We start from the raw sequence: 23590 nt of genomic DNA, 5'->3' as shown, positions 1-23590 counted from the left end.
GTGAGGATACATTTTTCAAAAAGCTTTTTTTTAAAAAAAATTTTTATTACAATTTTTAAAAAATTGAAGTATGGTTAATTTACAGTGTTGTGTCAAACAGCTATTTAAAAGAGACTGCCATGTGTGCTACAAGAGCTATGACCAGAGTGCTTCAGGAGCACAGAAGGGGGAGGCACCCATTCCCCCTGGAGAAGTCTAGAAGGACTTCATGGAAGGACACTTGACCTGAGTCTGGGGGGAGGGAGGATGGAGAGCTTTCCAGGAAGTGGGGTAAGTATTGGGAGAACTATAGAAATGAAAACATAGCACTGCAGAAACAAGGAAATGGTGACAAGTTCAATGTGGCTGCAGAGCAGGGGGCAGGGGGTTGGAAAAGGTGGGAGACAAGGCTGGAGGGCTAGGAGCAAGGGGTTTTTAATGCTATCCTAAGGAGTTTAAATTTAATAAGCAATCTTGTAGAGGTTTTCAGCACAAAGACGACAGAATTAAATGGGCAGTTTGCAGGAAGATCATTCTAAAAGCAATGTGAAGACTGTAGTGAAGAGAGAAACTTGGAGAAATCAGTTTGGGAGTGGTTGTTCAGGTAAAAGGTGGTAAGAGTGAAAGAAGCATTAGAGATGGAGAGAAGGGAAACATAATTGAGCTTGACTGCTGATAATGCAGATTGGTTCAAGAGAGCATTCAAATATTCATCGAGTCCCTACTACATGTGCTGGGCTAAGCTAGATGCTGGAAATACAGCAATAAAACAGATGATTTCTAACATTAATAATTAAAAAATAAACAAAATAATTACATACTGTGATAAGTGCTATGATGGAAAAAGAAGGGTGCTATGGGAGAGACCAAGAAGGAGGTGGGGGAAGTATGTTGGGGGGTCAGAGACAGGGGGCATTCTTGGAGCTGAGATTTATAAAATGAGAAGGGGCCACGCAAGGGAAGTGCCTTCCTGGGAAAAGGAGTCACAAGTCCCAATTTCATGAAGCTGGAACACCTGGGAATGTTTATGGAAGTTAAAGAAAAAGAAAGGTGAGTGTGATGAAAGTCTGGAAAGGGATGGGAATGGAAAGGGGTATGAGCTGAAGTCAGGGAGCTAGAAGGGCCCAGAAAAGGCAAGGTCTGATGGGAAGGAGTTTGGATGCATTCTCAGTGAGACAGGAATTCATTAGTTATGACTCGCTTTATTTCTGACTAGAATAGATTTTCCTTTCTTCTGGACTGAGGGCAAGTCCTACTTATTATCATATTTTCAGCATCTAGTAGGACAAATGCTCAATAACTGTTGAACTATTTGCACCCTAATTAATGGTCATAATTTGGCTATTTTTCAGCTTACACAAGCAAAAATAAAAGGAGAAAAAAAGAAACTTGCCTGAGGTAACTCAGAAAGATTTGGAAGAGAGAGAAAGCAGGAAGGGGATGGAAGAGAAATGTTTGCATTTCTGTTCCTTTCTTTCTTCCACACTCATTGAGCCTAGCAGGAGGGATACTGTGCTGGGCATTCATGTGTGAGGAGGGGTACTCTTCAATGTGAAATAAACTGAGGCCAGAAAGTCAAAGGAAAAAACCAAAGTGCTTTGCAAATGTCAAGAAAACATGGTTTGAGAATTATGCATTTAAGAGAAAGAAAAGAAGTGGTGGTGAGCTTATTTTATAGTTCCCACAAGGGCCACCAACTGGCATGTTGGCCCAAACAGGGTAGTTGAAAACTAAAAAAGTTGCTTTGGGGGTGGATGGAACAGAGAAGCAGCTTGTAACTGGCCACTCCAGTAAGATGCCTCCTGCGACTTGGCTGTCCCTCATTTGGGGAAAGTTTATACTTTAAGACTCTTTTTAGCATATTTTCTGAAATCAAGTTTTGCACAAAGTTAGCAAGTCTAGAAAAGGCTGCCCAAGACAATACACTAGTTTGAAAAGAAGAATTGATGTTTCACTAAACAGGAAATACCCACTAGAACAGCACCTTTAAATATGCAGAATGTGAGTATTCATCATCTTCCTCAAATCACTACAAATATGTTTGCTCAAATAAGCAATAGCCATTTATGCATTTTTCTATCTTTTGGGGATGCTTAATATTTTGCATAAAGAAACATTCTGAGATAACCAAAGTTTAGAATAATGCATACACTAAAAAAGATTTTGAAAAATTGGAACTTACAAATTAGGAAAATATTAGCAGCTCCCACTTTCGAATTTAGACTTTTTAAAATTCACAAATACTATGTAAAATTCAAAAATAAAATATTATAATGGGGATTATAAACACTGTAATGGGAAAGGCAATAGTATTCGATGGATAGCTTAGCATTCCACTGTGCAATGAACAATGATTTAAATACTAGTGTACGTACTGATTCCATTTGGGGTTTTACCAAAGCCTCTTACCCGGAGCCCGTGGAAGCGAGGATTACTGTAGAAGAGCTTCATTTGCTCAGGTGGAAGTGGTCCTAGCACCTTCTGAATAGTAAAAAGTTGGTCAATTTCGCTTTCTCCAGGAAATAAAGGCTGTCCATCACTAAGCTCCCCAAGAATACAGCCCACCGACCACATATCTACAGACTTGCCATAGGGAGCTCTGAAAAGCAAAGGGAGAGATTATCTTGGCAACTGAAGAAATAAGTTTTAATAATTTCCAAATTATTTTGAACAGATTCATGATTTAAAGCATATTTGGGTATTTAAGGAATTAAACAATACCACATGGACAAAAGTGAGGCTGAAAAAAAGGAATTACGGATATCAAAGTAAAACTTCAGAACACAAGTGAATAAATCTATGCTAATAAAGCCATCAGTTTAATAAAAATTAGTTAGTATACACTGATTTGAAATCTATTCACATCCAGATATATTTTGAATATGAATGGATTAATAAACCCTAAATACAGCACACATGTCTGATGAGTGACCACTCACTTGGAGAATGAAATGCTCCCAAGAAATGTATTTTCTAGGTAATTATCCTTTAGCTCTCTAAATGTCAACAAGTTATACAGATCCATTTTTTGAGTTCAGCCTATTAAAATGTACCACTGACTTATGTGTCTTCTTAAACAACAAACACTTAATATTATTTAACCTCTGATTGCACAGAGTCAAAACAGCTAAGATTGTGCTAAATGCTATTGGATTATTTACTTCAATCTATTTATACCCTTTGTTTACGGGGCTTTATGACAGGCATTTCCCTCAAAGCATTTTTTCCACTTCTTTAGGGATTTATAGCTATCTTCCAAGGTCTGAGTTTACCAGAGGGCTTTTGGAGTACTACTGTTGCTAATCAGCTATCCATGAAAATCTACGTATCCCCAAAAAAGCTTTACATGTATACCACAATATCTATAGCCTTAAGTCAAATTACATAAAGCAGATTAAGAAATCATATTTTTTAGTTTCAAACATAAATTATCTAAGTTTTAAGAAGGGAAAGCCAAAATAAAATATCTGAAAAAAAAAGGAATTAAAATTCTAGAATGCCATAGTGCTATAGTAGTAATATAAAACTTTTAACAAATACTCTAAAGCACTTTTAACATAATACAGAATATGTTTCTAGGATAATAAATCATTGTAACAATAAGTCAATATTTTATTTATCTCATTTCCTCCCATAAAAACCCAAGAACCATACTAGGAAACTTCATTTAGATTTTTTTGGTAGCTTGCTGGGAAGGGAAGGATACTGATCTTTCTTTCATACAAGTATGAGAAAGACAAAACTTGTGCTAGATGGAGAAAATTATGGAAAATCTTTACATACCCACCATAAGCTATTTTTCTTCTGTCAACTAATTTGAATAATTTATGCAGCTGTAACTACTTTGAATGTCAAGGACAAAGTCTTGAGAACGTACAAAAATCTGTAAATTCTTCATGTTAACCAAATATCAACTGATTTCAATGGGATTTTTATACAAATAATATGGTTCTTCAACCAGTACTTGACAATCATTTAATTAGTAATATTCAATTTGGCTCAAATTAGTTGGAGTCCCCATCTACTTTTGGTAGCTCCCATATAGCTCTAAACCTAACTCAGTTTATGAGCTATAAACATAGCTCAGTTTCCCAGGAGGTATTATTAGGCAGCAAATACTCTCTGAAGTTTCATAATAAGGCTGTCCTCAGAATGAACTCCTCAGGGACATCTTATAGACAAAACCATATTATAATGAGTCCCTCTACCATACTTGAATCCTCAGATGGGGTTCTAAGAATGATTTACTTCGTACTCATTTCTTCTTTGGCAAATCCTGTCCAGGAATTTCAAACTCCCAATCCCTCCCAAAAGAATGGACAGATGAATGGACTACACATTAGAGTGAGTCCAGACAGAGGTACACAGAAGAAACATAGACAACACAAAAGAAAATCAATCCTAAATCCAAGTTGAAAAATGAGCACAGAAATTCTAAAATCTATCCACAAAAGGAGGGATAATAAAGTGACCAGCCACCATTTATTTCACAGGATGAAGCACAAGCTTTTGATTTCAAAAAAAATGGTAAAGCTTTCAATAACTGACACCAATAATTCTTATAGGCTCTAGGTCAGCAATGAAACAAGAATTAACACCAAATGGTTGGTAGACACTGGGAAATCAATTGTTAACTTCAAAATAAACCCTCAATGAGAACCTGCTGCATAGTACAGGGAACTCCACTTCACTGTACAGTAGAAACTAACACAACATTGTAAAACAATTATACCCCAATAAAAATTTTTTTTTAATAATAAAAAAAATAAAGAAAATCAATTGACCACAAGTGTAAAAAAAATAAAAATAAAAATAAACCCTCCGTGGGGGGGTGGTAGTGGTGGTGGTGGTGGGATGAACTGGGAGATTGGGATTGACATATATACCCTAATATGTATAAAATAGATAACTAATAAGAACCTGCTGTGTAAAAAATAAAATAAAATAAACCCTCAGTGAGTAGCTTAAACATATAGTCATCATGATCTTCAGAAGAAATACAGAAATTTATATTTCTATTATATAAAAAGTACCTTTATTTATTAAAATTTTTTTAAATTGAAGTATAGTTTACAATGTTGTAAAAAATATCTTTTAAAAATTAAATTTCTCATGTCCCCTAGATACATGTATGGCACACTAAAGAAAAGAGATGAAACCTATAATAATTTGTGCACTGGTCATCATTACCACCATATCTAATTTTATTTGTAGAGTGTGCCTTCTACCTCAATTCTTTGATGGTCCCAAAGAAGGAAATATGATCTAGGAAAAATAAGAAAATAATACAACTACGATAGGTAGAGAATTATTAGTGAAACTGTGTGATGGAGATCAAGACTACAGGTCCTTTCTTAGGTTCTAAAGTTAAAACATATTAAGAGGAAGAAGTATCTTATCAGAAAATGCTTTTCTGGGCTTCCCTGGTGGCGCAGTGGTTGAGAATCTGCCTGCCAATGCAGGGGACACGGGTTCGAGCCCTGGTCTGGGAAGATCCCACATGCCACGGCGCAACTAGGCCCGTGAGCCACAATTACTGAGCCTGCGCGTCTGGAGCCTGTGCTCCACAACAGGAGAGGCTGCGATAATGAGAGGCCCGCGCACCGCGATGAAGAGTGGCCCCCACTTGCCGCAACTAGAGAAAGCCCTCGCACAGAAATGAAGACCCAACACAGCCATAAATAAATAAACAAACAAATAAATAAATACATACATACATACATACTAACATCAACATCATTAAAAAAAAAAAAAAAGAAAATGCTTTTCTGATGTTGACAGGTGAATGAAATACCACTGAAAGTGGAAGGGTGGCACAAAGTGGATGGATATGGCAGTGTTGCTGAGAAAATCATCAATGTACTAGTTTGGAAAGCCATTTATCATCAAACAGGATTTACAATGTTCGGAAGGAAAATAGCAGTTGGTTCAATATTTACAGAAAAGTGGCTAGGCATAAGAGATACTTCATAAGTATCTGCTGAATGAACGAATGAATACATGAACAAACAGATAAGCCGGAATGTCAAACTCTGTGGATATCCACATTCTTAATGTGGAAGATTATTAACAAAGATGGCAGCAATAATTCCCCCCCCATTTCCATACACCTGCCACTTTGTAATGTGACTCTGCCACTCCTCCCAGCAAGAGGCGAAGTTTATTCCTCCATCCCTTGAATCAGGGCTTAGACAAGTAACGTGCTTTGGCCAATGAGGCAAAAGTCATGCAAACAGGCTTGAAAACCACCTTTGCTTTTGGGCTTGCCCTCTGCTCAGGGAATTCTTCTGCTATTATATGAAGAAACTTGGACTAACCCACTGGAGGATGAGTCCCCATGGAACAGAGATAGTTTGTCCCAGCTGAGGCCCTAAACCAACCAGCCTCCAGATGACCTGCTGACTGTAGCTACATGAGCAACTCCAGTTGAGACCAGCAGAAGAATCATCCAGTTGAACTCAAATAGCTGACTCCCCCAACCCGATGGCACCCAGAATTGTGAGCAAATAAAATGGTGCTTGCTTTATGTCATTAAGTTTTTAGGTGGTTTGCTATACTGCAATAGGTAACTGGCATTTAATTAACTCAAGTTCTTATCTTCCACAGATAATCCCAAAGTTAACAATAGAGGATCAGCAAATATGTAGATGTCATTCTATTCTGGGAAGGTAACTCACCCAAGTAAGAGTTCTGGGGACCGATACCACCTGGTGGCCACATATTCTGTATAATTAGCATTATTGCCTTCTGATAGATTCCGAGCAAAACCTGAAAGATAGCAAAGCCCAAAGGTGTAATTTTGAAAAAGAATTAATTTCATGTTGACAAAATATTTCAGTGCTATTAATACCTTAAAGGAACATCAAAAGAATATAATGATTGTTATTGAATGGGCTGTTTATTAACAGTGTCCTTGTCATTTAAAAAAGTTAGTCCAGGGCTTCCCTGGTGGCGCAGTGGTTAAGAATCTGCCTGCCAGTGTAGGGGACACGGGTTTGAGCCCTGGTCTGGGAAGAGCCCACATGCCGCGGAGCAGCTAAGCCCGTGAGCCACAATTACTGAGCCTGCGCGTCTGGAGCCTGTGCTCCGCAACGGGAGAGGCCGCGATAGTGAGAGGCCCGCGCACCGCGATGAAGAGTGGCCCCCGCTTGCCACAGCTGGAGAAAGCCCTTGCACAGAAACGAAGACCCAACACAGCCAAAAATAAATAAATTAAAAAAAAAAAAGTCCATTGTTCATTCATCAATTAAAATATACAATGTATTCACTACAAAGCCAGTCTCTCCTCTCTGATAAAGAAATCTGTTTTCAAAGTCATTGCATGCTTTTATAAGCATTCAGAGCTTTTCCAATAAGTGTAAATCTTAGAAACAAAATGAAGACTCCACAAGAGCCAGAAGTCAAAGCTAAATTAGCATGTTGCAGATAGTCATTAATTCTGCTATGTGGGACCTTAGATAGTATTTGTATATCTATTGGTGCTGATCAGCTCCAGCCATTATGTAAACAACTAACGGTAGGGTTTGGCAATGATGGAAACAAAGCAGGCTAAAATGATTTTTATCTCCTAATGTGACTGAGAAGCATATTAGGGATATCTTAATTACCTTACAGACTCTATTGCTACCCGAACCCCCAAGTAACAACCCTTTCAAGAGGTTTTGGGGCCACAAAATAAACTGGCAGGTAGGTTAATTACCCATCTAACTCACCAAAAGCAATATAGGTTCACTGTAAATAGTTACAGAGAACCAGAATATTAAAATTAAAGGTAAAAGTTAAGGTGTATGTCAGTTTCAATAAATAGAAAATAGTGTTTCTTAAAGTGGAACAGTAAAAAAATAAAAATAACACAGCAAAGACAAACCCCCTAACTTCAGTTAATCAACACTTCTTTATAAGACATATTTGGAAGAAATACTCATATTTTTTAGTGGGATTCTTCAAGCCAGACAAAGCAGCTACACACTCTGGGAGGGAAAACAATCAGGAGGTTCTTGGTGGGGATGTGCAGGGCACAGAACGCCACATGTGGAGCCGTCATGTGGAACTTCCTGACCGTTTAAAGCTGTCTTTTCTTTAAGAAATGATGCTAGACTAAGGATACTTTTTTCCAATTATTAACCATTCTATATGCATCTTTTTTATTTATAACTTGCTTGACAAATTTCAGCTCCTAAGTACTTGTTAAGATGTTTAGGTACAGCAGGACTCTTCTTTGCAGTATTTTTTTTTTAATTAATTTATTTTTATTTTTTTGGCTGCATCGGGTCTTAGTTGCAGCACGCAGGCTCTTCGTTGCAGCACGCAGGCTCTTTGTTGCGGCGCGTGGGCTCCTCTCTAGTTGTGGCGTGTAGGTTTTCTCTTCTCTAGTTGTGGCGTGCGGGCTCCAGAGTGTGTGGGCTCTGTAGTTTGCGGCACGCGGGCTCTCTATTTGAGGCACGTGAGCGCAGTAGCTGTGGTGCGTGGGCTTAGTTGCCCCATGGCATGTGGCATCTTAGTTCCCTGACCAGGAATCGAACCTGCATCCCCTGCATTGGAAGGATTCTTAACCACTGGACCACCAGGGAAGTCCCCCATTGAACATTTAAAGGGAATAAATGGAATCATTCTAAAAATGTCTTTTAACCTTACAGATATATAACTATTGCATATATACAATACATATGTATTTACATAGTTATATTTTCAGTGTTTATGATTATGCCTGAAACAATTTCTATCAATATTTAAAATATTAAAATTTTTTTTATCCTACTCAAGCCAGAAGGCCATAGTGGTATTTTCTGGAAAATTCTTTCTCTGAGGTCATTAAGTACTGGGCTTATGAATATATGCACATGCATGTATTTGCTTTGAATTCTCATTAAACAAATACTGCACGATGAATTTTTTAAAATAGTAGACAAAACTATGCAAAGAGAGAGTAGAACTCTTCCCAAAATCCTTTTTTTAATATACAACCCAATAGAATGTTCATTTGCTAATTTAAGTCAAAAGATAAAAAATACTTTTAATACACCTGTAAAAGCTACCTAAGTGTTATATTAAATTAATTCTGTACTTACAGGGCTCAATTTCTTTTTAACTTACCAAAGTCACACAGTTTCAAAACATCATTGTGGCTGATTAAGAGATTTTCTGGTTTTATATCTGGAGTATCAAGATTAAAAAACAATTATTAAAAAATGTTCCATGTACTGCTGACTGACACTGTTAGAGCACTGTAATGGCACCTAATTAGAAATATCCAGAGTAATATGAATAGAAAACTGTGGCAGTGAAAAGCAGAGTAACACATTTTATGCTGGTACACAAAAGTTCCAATTAATTTCTTTTTGAAAAACATGCAGACCACCATTTCAAAAATATTTTTCCCCTTAAATCTTAAAGGCATTAATTGGATCTCTGAAAGGAATTCAAGAATGATTAAATCTAGGCTACCACATTTTAAGGAACTATTTTTACTTTATAAAATACTAATAATACAAATTTTTGGAGATAGACTATAAAATGTTTACACCCAGAAGATACTTTAAAAACACATATGAGAGTAAGTAGGTAGCATTATATTTACTGGAGAAAAAAATACAAATAAGATACATTGTTCATTATGATTTTCTGTATAATTTCTATATTTATATATCTCTTTAGGTTTCCTATGATGTGGTTCACAATCATAAATGTCTAGTGCTGAAGCTATGATGGATGAGTCAAGATAAGATTTCTCATTTTTTCCATGGATCTTTTGAAGATGTGGTGGGAGTTAAGGAGTAGAAATACATAGAAAATGCAGTTTAATTCCCTCCCTTTGAAGGCATCTCACAATTCTATTTTCAGAGTACCCATCATCTATATTATATTGTAGAAGTGAAAATGGAGAAAGGGAAGAGGTAGGAGTGAGATCTGTAGATTTCAGAATCATGGTTTCTGAATTAATTCACAACCATTAATTCACTATACACTTAACCAAATCACAGTATCACTATGGAAATGCAGCTAAATCGGTTTCTTAATAGCCTCAAACTGTAGTAGAGACTGTTATTAGAATCATTACCCTAGACACTAGATGTCCAGGTGACCAAGACATCTCTCCATGCTGCCAACAACCTTCATAATGTAACTGCTATGAAAGTCAAATGCAAGAGAAATACAAACTGTCTCTTTCCAGAAATAATAGGAGTTGACATTCTTCACATGACCTTTAAGCTATTCTTAAAGTGAGGCTATTTTTAAAGTGATATCCTTGTGTGCCTGTTTAGATAAATTAAAATGTAGTATTCATTTGTCTGATAATTCAAAGATAATAAGTGGATACTGCAACATTTTCTGACAAACATCTTTTAGCTTCATTATTGTATCAATTTGTGTCCCTTGAATGCAAGAGATTACCAGGAAAAGATAAATGGTATAGATTAAAGATCTTGCTGAGCAAGTAATTTCCCTTTTACTGCTATAAACCACCCACTTCATGGCAATAAAGGACAAAATAGAACAGTTTATGGAAGTATAATCATGGCCTTTATGCAAGGTTGATCATGCCTACAACCTGCAAACAATGGGCACTTTTCATGAACAGGTAGGGAAAATCAGGAGGTAAAGGTACATACTAGAGATCTTGGTCTAAGAGGAAATGAGAAGTGACGGTCAATGGGGGCCAGTGACTTAGCACCACCTCTAAAGCCTGACTCTGGCTTGTTTCACATTACCTGGTCTACCTGCAGGACCAAAAGGCAATGGAGAGGGTAGTTCCCCCCCGCAAGTAAGCTTCAAAGTTTGCATTTGTTGAGTTCGTTTTATCACTAGGTGCTTCTGCTGTTGAAAGCGGATCTGGTTTTACAAACACAGAGATCTCACCATAATATCCAAATAAATGTGCAGTCCATCCTTTTGGAGGTACAAAAGGAGACTTGGAGCCCAAACAATGTTTCATATCCTATACTTTCAAAATGTATTTAATTTAAATGGAATGTCAGTGCCTGTGTGAAATATTTTGTTAACTTTATTTGATATTTTAATATTTTCCATTTCAAAAATTCCATACTTACCTCGATGAACAATATCATTCTTATGGCACCAGTGAATAGCTTTGATTAGCTGATAGATATAACTTTTTACTTTTTCAGGTGGAACTCCATTTGGCATTTCTTCCAGCAATTCAAGCATATTCTAAAAATTAAATAGAGAGCCATTGATCTCCAAAATTAGGTGGCACATAAATCATGTATTAACAATTTAAAAAAGCACCTTGGACGATAATTCATCTAATACACAGCATGCATATTTTTAAAATTGTTTTGCTTTCCATCTACAAGCTTTCTCGTGAAGCAGCATATTGTATTAAATCAAGGTTCTCTTTTAAGAGAAATTCCATTTTTACTACTCCCCAATGCTATCTCAAATAATAACCCTGTGCACTTTTCACTTTCCCTAAAACCTATCAGGCATCATTTTAGCCTAATTTCGAGGGAAAAACAACATAAAGTAGAGAAAAGACACTGTAATGTATAGAAGAGAGGGGAAACAGTCATTTTAACATAGTGCACTGTGCATCTCCAATAGAACTTTGAAATAAAATCAAGCCTTGAAATATTTCTGAGAGACCTGGAAAATATTCTTAAATGATCCCTAAGGTTAGCAGTGATCAATATAATCAGAACAAATATTTAAACAGGCTACAAAATACTGTTGAAATAAAAATTCACAGACTCCAAACAAACCGATATTCAAAAATCTTAGTCTGGAGTCAGAGACCATTCTAAAACTCATGCACATTTTTTAAGTAGAAATTCCACTTAACCAATTTCTGCTGAATTTCCAGATTAACTAAATATTCTCCATTCCCTCTGTAAAGCATAAGACTAAGGTCTACAGCATGATTAGAGCTTATTGTTTGTAGATGACCATCTAGGACAGCAGTTCTCAAAGTGTGATCTGTGGATCTCGGAGGAGGGGGGGGTCTCAGAGGACCCATGAAATCAAAACTATAGTCATGACAGCACTCAGTTATTTGCCTTTTTCACTGTGTTGGTATTTACACTGATGGCACAAAGCAATGATGGGTAAACTGGTGGCACCTTAGCATGAATCAAGGCATTGGATTTTTCAATGCCACAACGTTACAGTTAAAAAAAAAAAAAGAAAAAGGCCAATTTTAGTAAAGGATGTCTTTGATGAAGCAGTAAAAATTATTACTTTTATTAAATTTCAGTGCTTGAGTACATGTCTTTTTAGGAATCTACATGATAAAATGAGGAATACACATAAAGCACTTCTGCTGCATATCAAAATACAATAGCTGTCATGGGGAAAAGCACTTGGGTAACAGAGTTATAAACTGAACTAGTCATTTTTCTTCAGGTACACCATTTTTACTTGAAAGAATGACTGACACACAGGCATTTATGTTAACATGTAATGGGTCTATTATTATTTTTAAATGAATTAATAAATATTTTTATATTGCTCAGTTTTGACTTCTAATATGATAAATATTAATAGATAAAACTCACATAAATACAAAGCTCTTAGGGTTCCCAATAATGTTAAGACTGTAAATGGAGTCCTAAGACCAAAAAGTTGCTGCTCTACTACAACTTTACAATGTGGTTCCCACCAGTCAAGTTGTATTCATATAAACAATCAGTTGTTTATAATACTCCCATATGTATTTATAACAGATGCACTTGTTATTTTAATATAATTCAATATCATATAAACCAATGAAATAATGTTTTTAAAAAAGAGGTTTGCTGTTAACAAGAAAACGAAGTTTAATACTTTGAAAAGACATAATACAGGAAAGCTACCACTCATAATGCTATCTAATCGATTGTGAGTGCAACAACTATAAAACACTGGCAAGGGACGGTGGTGTGGTACGGATTCTTCACTGAAACTACTTTGCAATGTTTTTTTGTTTTTTAACATCTTTATTGGAGTATAATTGCTTTCCAATGTTGTGTTAGTTTCTGCTGTAATAACAAAGTGAATCAGCTATACGTATACATATATCCCCATATCTCCTCCCTCTTGCGTCTCCCTCCCACCCTCCCTATCCCACCCCTCTAGGTGGTCACAAAGCACCGAGCTGATCTCCCTGTGCTATGCGGCTGCTTCCCACTAGCTATCTATTTTTAATTTGGTAGTGTATATATGTCCATGCCACTCTCTCACTTCGTCCCAGCTTACCCTTCCCCCTCCCGTGTCCTCAAGTCCATTCTCTATGTCTGTGTCTTTATTCGTGTCCTGCCCCTTGGTTCATCAGAACCTTTTTTTTCTTTTTTTTAGATTCCATATATATGTGTTAGCATACGGTATTTGTTTTTCTCTTTCTGACTTACTTCACTCTGTATGACAGACTCTAGGTCCATCCACCTCACTACAAATAACTCAATTTCGTTTCTCTTTATGGCTGAGTAATATTCCATTGTATATATGTTACCACATCTTCTTTATCCCTTCATCTGTCGATGGACACTTAGGCTGCTTCCATGTCCCGGCTATTGTAAATAGTGCTGCAATGAACATTGTGGTCCATGACTCTTTGAATTATGGTTTTCTCAGGGTATATGCCCAGTAGTGGGATTGCTGGGTTGTATGGTAGTTCTATTTTTAGTTTTTTAAGGAACCTCCATACTGTTCTCCATAGTGGCTGCATCAATTTACATTCCCACCAACAGTACAAGAGGGTTCCCTTTTCTCCACACCCTCTCCAGCACTTATTCTTTGTAGATTTTTTGATGATGGCCATTCTGACCGGTGTGAGGTGATACCTCATTGTAGTTTTGATTTGCATTTCTCTAATGATTAGCGATGTTGAGCAGCTTTTCATGTGTTTGTTGGCAATCTGTATATCTTCTTCGGAGAAATGTCTATTTAGGTCTTCTGCCCATTTTTGGATTGGGTTGTTTGTTTTTTTGATATTGAGCTGCATGAGCTGCTTGTATATTTTGGAGATTAATCCTTTGTCAGTTGCTTCGTTTGCAACTATTTTCTCCCATTCTAAGAGTTGTCTTTTCATCTTGTTTATGGTTTCCTTTGCTGTGCAAAAGCTTTTAAGTTTCATTAGGTCCCATTTGTTTATTTTTGTTTTTATTTCCATTTCTCTAGGAGCTGGGTCAAAAAGGATCTTGCTGTGATTTACGTCATAGAGTGTTCTGCCTATGTTTTCCTCTAAGAGTTCTATGGTGGCTGGCCTTACATTTAGGTCTTTAATCCATTTTGAGTTTATTTTTGTGGATGGCGTTAGGGAGTGTTCTAGTTTCATTCTTCTACATGTAGCTGTCCAGTTTTCCCAGCACCACTTATTGAAGAAGCTGTCTTTTCTCCACTGTATATTCTTGCCTCCTTTATCAAAGATAAGGTGACCATATGTGCGTGGGTTTATCTCTGGCTTTCTATCCTGTTTCATTGATCTATATTTCTGTTTTTGTGCCAGTACCATACTGTCTTGATTACTGTAGCTTTTTTTTCTTAATTAATTAATTAATTTATTTTTGGCATGTTGGGTCTTCGTTTCTGTGCGAGGGCTTTCTCCAGTTGCGGCGAGCGGGGGCCACTCGTCATCGGGGTGCACGGGCCTCTCACTGTTAACGGCCTCTCCCATTGCGGAGCACAGGCTCCAGACGCACAGGCTCAGTATTTGTGGCTCATGGGCTTAGTTGCTCCGTGGCATGTGGGATCTTCCCAGACCAGGGCTCGAACCCGTGTCCCCTGCATTGGCAGACAGATTCCTAACCACTGCACCACCAGGGAAGCCCTACTGTAGCTTTATAGTATAGTCTTTTCTTTCTCAAGATGGCTTTGTCTATTCGGGGTCTTTTGTGTTTCTATAAAAATTGTGAAATTTTTTGTTCCAGTTCTGTGAAAAGTGCCATTGGTAGTTTGATAGGGATTGCATTGGGTAGTATAGTCATTTTCACAATGTTGATTCTTACAATCCAAGAACATGGTATATCTCTCCATCTGTTGGATGGAGAGATCTCCAGATGTTTGTATCATCTTTAATTTCTTTCATCAGTGTCTTATAGTTTTCTGCATACAGGTCTTCTGTCTCTTTAGGTAGGTTTGTTCCTGGGTATTTTATTCTTTTTGTTGCAATGGTAAATGGGAGTGTTTCCTTAATTTCTCTTTCAGATTTTTCAACATTAGTGTATAGGAATGCAAGAGATTTCTATGCATTCATTTTGTATCCTGCTACTTTACCAAATTCATTGATTAATTCTAGTAGTTTTCTGGTAGCATCTTTAGGATTCTCTGTGTATAGTATTATGTCATCTGCAGTGACAGTTTTACTTCTTCTTTTCCGATTTGGATTTCTTTTTCTTCTCTGATTGCTGTGGCTAAAACTTCCAAAACTATGTTGAATAATAGTGGTGAGAGTGGGCAACCTTGTCTTGTTCCTGATCTTAGAGGAAATGGTTTCAGTTTTTCACCATTGAGAACGATGTTGGCTGTGGGTTTGTCATATATGGCCTTTATTATGTTGAGGTAAGTTCCCTCTGTGCCTACTTTCTAGAGAGTTTTTTATCATAAATGAGTGTTGAATTTTGTTGAAAGGTTTTTCTGCATCTAATGAGATTATCATATGGTTTTTATCCTTCAATTTGTTAGTATGGTGTATCACATTGATTGATTTCATATATTGAACAATCCTTGCATTCCTGGGATTAAACCCCACTTGATCATGGTGTATGATCCTTTTAATGTGCTGTTGGATTCTGTTTGCTAATATTTAGTTGAGGATTTTTGCATCTATGTTCATCAGTGATATTGGTCTGTAGTTTTCTTTTTTTGTGACATCTTTGTCTGGTTCTGTTATCAGGGTGATGGTGGCCTCGTAGAATGAGTTTGGGAGTGTTCCTCTCTCTGCTATATTTTGGAAGAGTTTCAGAAGGTTAGGTGTTAGCTCTTCTCTCAATGTTTGATAGAATTCGCCTGTGAAGCCATCTGTTCCTGGGCTTTTGTTTGTTGGAAGATTTTTTTTTTTAAGCGTTTTGGTTATTTTTAGTTCAAGAAAAACAGCATTTTCCAAGGGCAACAAAGTGAACTCAAAGTCAGAAGGAAACAGGGTGTGTGGGCTTCTCACAATCTCTTGCTCCATAAACCTGGATGTGATTTTCCTCCTGGAAAATCAGGTGCGACTGGCCAGCAGAGGGATGACTTTGGTGGGGTAGGTGGAGCTGCAGCCGGATTGGTCTGAGAGGGCTCTAAGGTGACTTCCATATGCCAGTCAGTTGACATGATTAACGCTATTATTCTTGAGGGGCATTAAATTAAGGAATGACGCAGGGAGCCAAGAGAGCGGCTTATTTGGTTGGTTCTCAATCACAATCAGGAAATAGTCTTTATCTGGTGCAACCATAATTTTATTTTTCTTGGACCAAATTCGAAGGAAGGTGAGGTCATTCTGGGGGTCAATTTCACACACGGTGCTCCGGGCCTTCTAGATGAAGTTGTGCATGAGGTTGGCGTACGGTGTGGTGTTGGGATTGTCCATGGTGCTCTTGATGGGAATGCCTTCTGTGTTCACCACGATGATTCCCTGCACGCCCTTCTGGCTCTGAATTTGCTTCAGTGTCTCCTCCACCTCTGCCATCTCGGACCGATCTGGTAGCTCCGCGTCACCAGCCCTCAGCTCAGTCCCTGTTGGAAGATTTTTAATCACAGTTTCAATTTCAGTGCTTGTGATTGGTCTGTTCATATTTTCTATTTCTTCCTGGTTCAGTCTCGGAAGGTTGTACTTTTCTAAGAAATTGTCCATTTCTCCCAGGTTGTCCATTTTATTGGCATATAGTTGCTTGTAGTAATCTCTCATGATCCTTTGTATTTCTGCAGTGTCAGTTGTTACTTCTCCTTTTTCATTTCTAATTCTGTTGATTTGAGTCTTCTCCCTTTTTTTCTTGATGAGTCCGGCTAATGGTTTATCAACGTTGTTTATCTTCTCAAAGAACCAGCTTTTAGTTTTATTGATCTTTGCGATCGTTTCCTTCATTTCTTTTTCATTTATTTCTGATCTGATCTTTATGATTTCTTTCCTTCTGCTAACTTTGGGGTTTTTTTGTTCTTCCTTCTCTGATTGCTTTAGGTATAAGGTTAGGTTGTTTATTTGAGATTTTTCTTGTTTCTTGAGGTAGGCTTGTATTGCTATAAACTTCCCTCTTAGAACTGCTTTTGCTGCATCCCACAGGTTTTGGGTCGTCGTGTTTTCATTGTCATTTGCTTCTAGGTATTTTTTGATCTCCTCTTTGATTTCTTCAGTGATCTCTTGGTTATTTAGTAGCATATTGCTTAGCCTCCATGTGTTTGTATTTTTTACAGTTTTTTTCCTGTAACTGGTATCTAGTCTCATAGCACTGTGGTCGGAAAAGATACTTGATACGATTTTAATTTTCTTAAATTTACCAAGGTTTGATTTGTGACCCAAGATATGATCTATCCTGGAGAATGTTCCATAAGCACTTGAGAAGAATGTGTGTTCTGTTGTTTTTGGATGGAATGTCCTATAAATATCAATTAAGTCCATCTTGTTTAATACTTCATTTAAAGCTTGTGTTTCCTTATTTATTTTCATTTTGGATGATCTGTCCACTGGTGAAAGTGGGGTGTTAAAGTCCCCTACTATGACTGTGTTACTTTCGATTTCCCCTTTTATGGCTGTTAGCATTTGCCTTATGTATTGAGGTGCTCCTATGTTGGGTGCATAAATATTTACAATTGTTATATCTTTTTCTTGGATTGACACCTTGATCATTATGTAGTGTCCTTCTTTGTCTCTTGTAATAGTCTTTATTTTAAAATCTATTTTGTCTGATATGAGAATTGCTACTCCAGCTTTCTTTTGATTTCCATTTGCATGGAATATCTTTTTCCATCCCCTCACTTTCAGTCTATATGTGTCCCTAGGTCTGAAGTGGGTCTCTTGTTGACTGCATATATATGGGTCTTGTTTTTGTATCCATTCAGCCAGTCTATGTCTTTTGGTGGGAGCATTTAATCCATTTACACTTAAGGTAATTATCGACATGTACGTTCCTATTACCATTTTCTTAATTGTTTGGGGTTTGTTATTGTAGGTCTTTTCCTTCTCTTGTGTTTCTTCCCTAGAGAAGTTCCTTTAGCATTTGTTGTAAAGCTGGTTTGGTGGTGCTGAATTCTCTCAGCTTTTGCTTGTCTGTAGAGGTTTTAATTTCTCTCTCGAATCTGAATGAGATCCTTGCTGGGCAGAGTAATCTTGGTTGTAGGTTTTTCCCTTTCATCATTTTAAATATGTCCTGCCCCTCCCTTCTGGCTTGCACAGTCTCCACTGAAAGATCAGCTTTTAACCTTATGGAGATTCCCTTGGATGTTATTTGTTGCTTTTCCCTTGCTGCTTTTAATATTTTTTCTTTGTATTTAATTATTGATAGTTTGATTAATATGTGTTTTGGCGTGTTTCTCCTTGGATTTATCCTGTATGGGACTCTCCGTGCTTCCTGGACTTGATTAACTATTTCCTTTCCCATATTAGGGAAGTTTTCAACTATAATCTCTTCAAATATTTTCTCAGTCCCTTTCTTTTTCTCTTCTTCTGCTGGGACCCCTATAATTCGAATGTTGGTGCGTTTAATGTTGTCCCACTGGTCTCTGAGACTGTCCTCAATTCTTTTCATTCTTTTTTCTTTATTCTGCTGTGAGGTAGTTATTTCCACTATTTTATCTTCCAGGTCACTTATCCGTTCTTCTGCCTCAGTTATTCTGCTATTGATTCCTTCTAGAGAATTTTTAATTTCATTTACTGTGTTGTTCATCATCGTTTGTTTGGTCTTTAGTTTTTCTAGGTCCTTGTTAAACGTTTCTTGTATTTTCTCCATTCTATTTCCCAGATTTTGGATCACCTTTACTATCATTACTCTGAATTCTTTTTCAGGTAGACTGCCTATTTCCTCTTCATTTGTTTGGTCTGGTGGGTTTTTACCTTGCTCCTTCATCTGCCTTCTAATTTTGCTTAACTTACTGTGTTTGGGGTATCCTTCTCACCGTCTGCAGGTTCGTAGTTCCCATTGTTTTCGGTGTCTGCCCCCAGTGGGTAAGGTTGATTCAGTGGGTTGTATAGGCTTCCTGATGGAGGGAACTGGTGCCTATGTTCTGGTGGATGAGGCTGGATCTTGTCTTTCTGATGGGCAGGGCCGTGCCTGGTGGTGTGTTTTGGGGTGTCTGTGAACTTATTATGATTTTAGGCAGCCTCTCTGCTAATGGGTGGGGTTGTGTTCCTGTCTTGCTAGTTGTTTGGCATGGGGTGTCCAGCACTGGAGCTTGCTGGTCGTTGAGTGGAGCTGGGTCTTAGTGTTGAGACAGAGATCTCTGGGAGAGCTCTTGCTGATTGATACTATGTGGGGCCAGGAGGTCTCTGGTGGTCCAATGTCCTGAACTCGGCTCTCCCACCTCAGAGCTCAGGCTTGACACCCGGCCGCAGCACCAAGACCCTGTCAGCCACACGGCTATGTGTCAGGTTAGCCCGCTTCAGGGTAGTAGAGGCCTGGGTCAGACCTTGGAAGCTGATGGGGATTGAGGCCGACTCCTGGTCCAGGACAGGGCGAAGGTCCAAAGGAGGTGGGGAGGGCGTGTCCTAGGAAACGGTTGGGTCAATGCATCCAGGCTGGGTGGGGGTGGTGCTGGGGAAAGGGAGGCACAAGGATCTGGATCCAAGAAACTGGATGATGTTTTCCCAAGATTGCCAGGGCCACGAGTCAGGAATCGTCATGGAGAGAAGCCAAGGACAGTGCCAGGATCACACAGCTGGTAAATAATGGAGTTTGGCTTAAACTCAGGCCAGTCATCTCTGAAGCGCACATTTTTGTACCCTTATCCTATGCTACTCTCAAAGATTCTCAGCTGAAATAGTCCTGCCCCTGCTTCCTCAGCTCTTTCTGCTTTCCTCCATCCCAACATGCACAATAATATATTGCAATAAGCTGTTTACTTGCCATTCCTTTGCAATGTTTTTAAGTTTTCACTTCACTTTAAAGAAGCTGACACAGGATATCATTGATACATTATGGGTAGGATGTATGTAAGAAAACCCATCAGAACTCCAACCAGAAGATCAGTACTCAAAAGGCCCTGACCCTGCCTCTAAAGAGAGTGGAAAGTGAATGTATATTGATATGTTTTAAGTTAAAACAAAATGTTTAAAGTATATATGCATCATTTTTTAGTGATTCTCCACTCAAATTGTCTTTTTCAATTAACAAATGCACAGGAGGTCCCAAATGCACAGGAGGAATAAGAGGGCTTTGTAATAAAGAACATAAATTATATGTCTCATTTCACATTCAACTCTAAATTCCTGAGTTATAGAGAGGAATGTCCCCCAATATCCATTCTTCCCTTACTAGAGTAATACAATTTGTAAGTGGATGCCTCAGTGTCCAGAATGAAGAGTACATTTTCTTTGTGCCTTGCAGCTAGTGTGGCCACGCAACTAAGTCCTGGCCAATGGGATGTGATAGCTGGAGCTCCATCTTGACCTTGAGGACAAGGGCCACATTTCAGGGGTGGTAGAGCAGAAAGGCAGAAGCAACCTGGGTCTCCTATGGCTGTGGAGCAGAGTTACCATACCCGCCTACCTTTGTATTTGTACCTGAGAGAGAAACTTCTATTTTGTTTAAGCCACTGTAATCCTGCGTCTCTGTTACAACCCCCTACCCCTAAGAGTATCTTTCTCCTTGCCCTCTTGAGACTCATTGTCAATCGTTAGGCACCGCCACTGATGGGAGGGTGATGGTCACCTTCCACTGAAAAACCATAAGGCCAGCACAAGAATCCCAGGCTCGTAGGTCAGAGGACTGGAGTTCTGGTAGCAGCTCTGCCACTTACCAGCAGAGATTGGAGACATTACATAGTGTCTGATACACAGAGGTAATTTCTCCATTTGTTCATATGAAATTGTTATTAACCGTGAACAATCACCATGAGTAGAACAGAAATAAAAAAGATAACTGAAATAGATCTGTCAGAATTTTATTATTTCGCAGTGCAAACTGCAAACTGCATGATTGTTTTTGACAACTAAAAAGTAAGCATCTGATTTTACAGCAATCCTTTTTTTATAACTTTTTTTTAAATATCAAACTTCAGTTTTATTTTGGTGGGAAATGCCCCTTAGGAAAACACCTAAATTGACACAGGAAAGGAAGCCTTTAAACAGATTTTTGAAAAGAAACATAAAGCAGTGTTTTAAAACAACAAAGAGCCTTGTAATATTTTTTCAAGTTTTGCTTGTAATGAAATCACTATATATATATTAATTAGAAAAATAACTTGTAAAGGTTGAATTAATTAAAAAGCCACATTACTGGTCAGCCGTCCTGGCAACACTGCTTTCCATTTCGTGATGATGATGCTGGTGGTGCTACTCTGTCATTTATGACATAAAAAGCACCTGGGAATTGACTAAAGCAAAGATAAACCTCTCCAGTCTTAATCTTCTTTAGATAATAACAGGAAATCAGCAGGAGCCACCTTTACTCACGAAGGAAACCTGTAAAAGTTCTGTCTGACTCCAGTTTATTCTACTCTTGTTAAGGCACTTAGTTCTTGACAATAACCAACTGTGATAAGTCAGCTGCTGTCCAAGAAATTCATAGGCACACAATATTGTTTACTGTATCGGACATTTGCCCTTAGGTCATATGATTAAAACTGTCACTAAGAGTTAACAATTAAAAAAAAAAATTGAAGCAATTACAGAGACAACTCGAACAATGTGTGCTTTTCTTCTTTTCTCCCATGCTTCTAATTCCTTACTTGTGGTCACATCTACCTCCTCAAGCTTTACCTTATGGCTCCTGGCACATCTTCTTCCCTCAGATAAAGCCACGGCACTGGCAATTCACAAAAGGCTGCTTCATGAGCCCGCTCATTAGCCACTGTAGGTCTGATTCAGACACCCATCCTATGCCTGTCATCACTGTCAATTTACGTGCCTCTCCCTCAGAGGCCTTGCTTAGGTTTAATTAAAATAAACGAAGTCTAAAAATTACTTGTTGAAGATAGAGTCTAAGACTTCAGAAGTCAAACCAATACTTTGTTTAAATTTATCTCTCTACAGTTAAATTGTACAAAATCCTTCAATATATTTTCAGGACTTCTAATGATTATGGGTACTACTGTCATTTTTAAAGTCAGATTATGAGCACAATGACAAGTCATACTAGATAATAATACTTTCTTTAATAGTATCAGAAACAGCCCTAAATAAAAGAATGAGGCAAATCTCTATTGCGTCAGTTAGTGACTTACTTTTTCAACATACTCAAACACCAAGTACAATTTCCCCCTCCGACGAAAGGCTTCCTTTAACTCCACAATGTTTTCCTGCTTGAGAGTACGAAGCATTTTAAGCTCTCGTAAAGTCGTTTCCTTGACTTCTTCATTTTCTAGAATGTAAACAATGGTGAATAGAGTAAAATTAAAGCTTTCAAACCACTATTCAAAAAATTCTAAGAACATTGAAAACATACCAATTTCACTTTCCACTTTGAGTACTTCTGCATAAGAAGTCCAAGGATGGAATATTCAATATCACATTTTCTTGTTGAAAGGATCAAGAATAAGAAACTTAAAGAAGAAAAGGCTTACTTGACCAGTATGAACCTAATTTTCTGCTTGTATTTTCTTATACTGCTTATTGCAAAGTGTTTATGTAAAACAGACTTATAGATACGACATATAAATCCACTGTCATTTTAACTCTAACACTACATACTGAGGAAGAAGGAGTTTAAAAGGGTAAAAAGGAATTAACCACATCAGTGTGCAGAGGAGCCTTTATGCAACATCTGTAGCAGTTGATGTTTTAAAGTTTGGCCTGAAGCTTTGTCTTTTTTTTTTTTTTATTTTTTATTTTTGGCTGTGTTGGGTCTTCGTTTCTCTGCGAGGGCTTTCTCCAGTTGCGGCAAGCGGGGGTCACTCTTCATCGCGGTGCGTGGGCCTCTCACTATCGCGGCCTCTCTTGTTGCGGAGCACAGGCTCCAGACGCACAGGCTCAGTAGCTGTGGCTCATGGGCCCAGCTGCTCCGCGGCATGTGGGATCTTCCCAGACCAGGGCTCGAACCCGTGTCCCTTGCATTGGCAGGCGGATTCTCAACCGCGGTGCCACCAGGGAAGCCCCTGAAGCTTTGTCTTAAAAGAGCATTTTATTCCCCAGGCTGCATGTGAGTCACCTCTGTAAGCAGAGGTCATATGCCAGGCATGCACAATGCAGGTCACAGTCAAGCTGCAGGGAACTCTAAGGGTGTCTGATCTTCTCTTTGAATAGCGGCTGCTGCATGTTCCTGCTGTCCTCCTGTGGCACGTCCGTCTGTCCATCCCAGGTAGTGTAGCTGTACTGGGATGGAGAACTTATGCTGAACCATTACACCCTTTTGTATCATCAACTCCACTCATGATAACCCCCACAGACACAGAGGAAGGACAGAAGTCACATTAACTCTAATGGATCAATTGTCAGGGGAGCAGGGAAGGCAATATTTCATGTTAAAGGAGTTTTTATAATAGCTTTAGATTTAGCCAGGAAATTCTAACAGTCATGTTTACATATGTATATACAAGGAAGGATACAGGTTCA

General features: G+C 38.2%; 1 protein-coding gene across 5 annotated transcripts in view; it reads right to left on the bottom strand.

The window, feature by feature from the left end:
• CDKL5 (cyclin dependent kinase like 5) overlaps positions 1–23590 on the bottom strand; it is a 187423-nt gene that overhangs the window by 39680 nt on the left and 124153 nt on the right. For all 5 annotated transcript variants that reach the window (XM_082446993.1, XM_082446994.1, XM_082446992.1 and 2 more), the window contains 5 exons: positions 22264–22400; positions 11028–11148; positions 9073–9132; positions 6657–6747; positions 2389–2578 (listed from right to left, as the gene is read on the bottom strand). In XM_082446993.1, the coding sequence (XP_082303119.1) occupies positions 2389–2578; positions 6657–6747; positions 9073–9132; positions 11028–11148; positions 22264–22400 (599 nt within the window). The remainder of the gene's footprint in view (positions 1–2388; positions 2579–6656; positions 6748–9072; positions 9133–11027; positions 11149–22263; positions 22401–23590) is intronic.

This window comes from Balaenoptera physalus, assembly GCF_965194825.1.
Source record: "Balaenoptera physalus genome assembly, chromosome: X".
NCBI lineage: Eukaryota > Metazoa > Chordata > Mammalia > Artiodactyla > Balaenopteridae > Balaenoptera > Balaenoptera physalus.
Note: the sequence above shows the minus strand (reverse complement) of the source record. Positions and strands in the feature narration are given on the sequence as shown.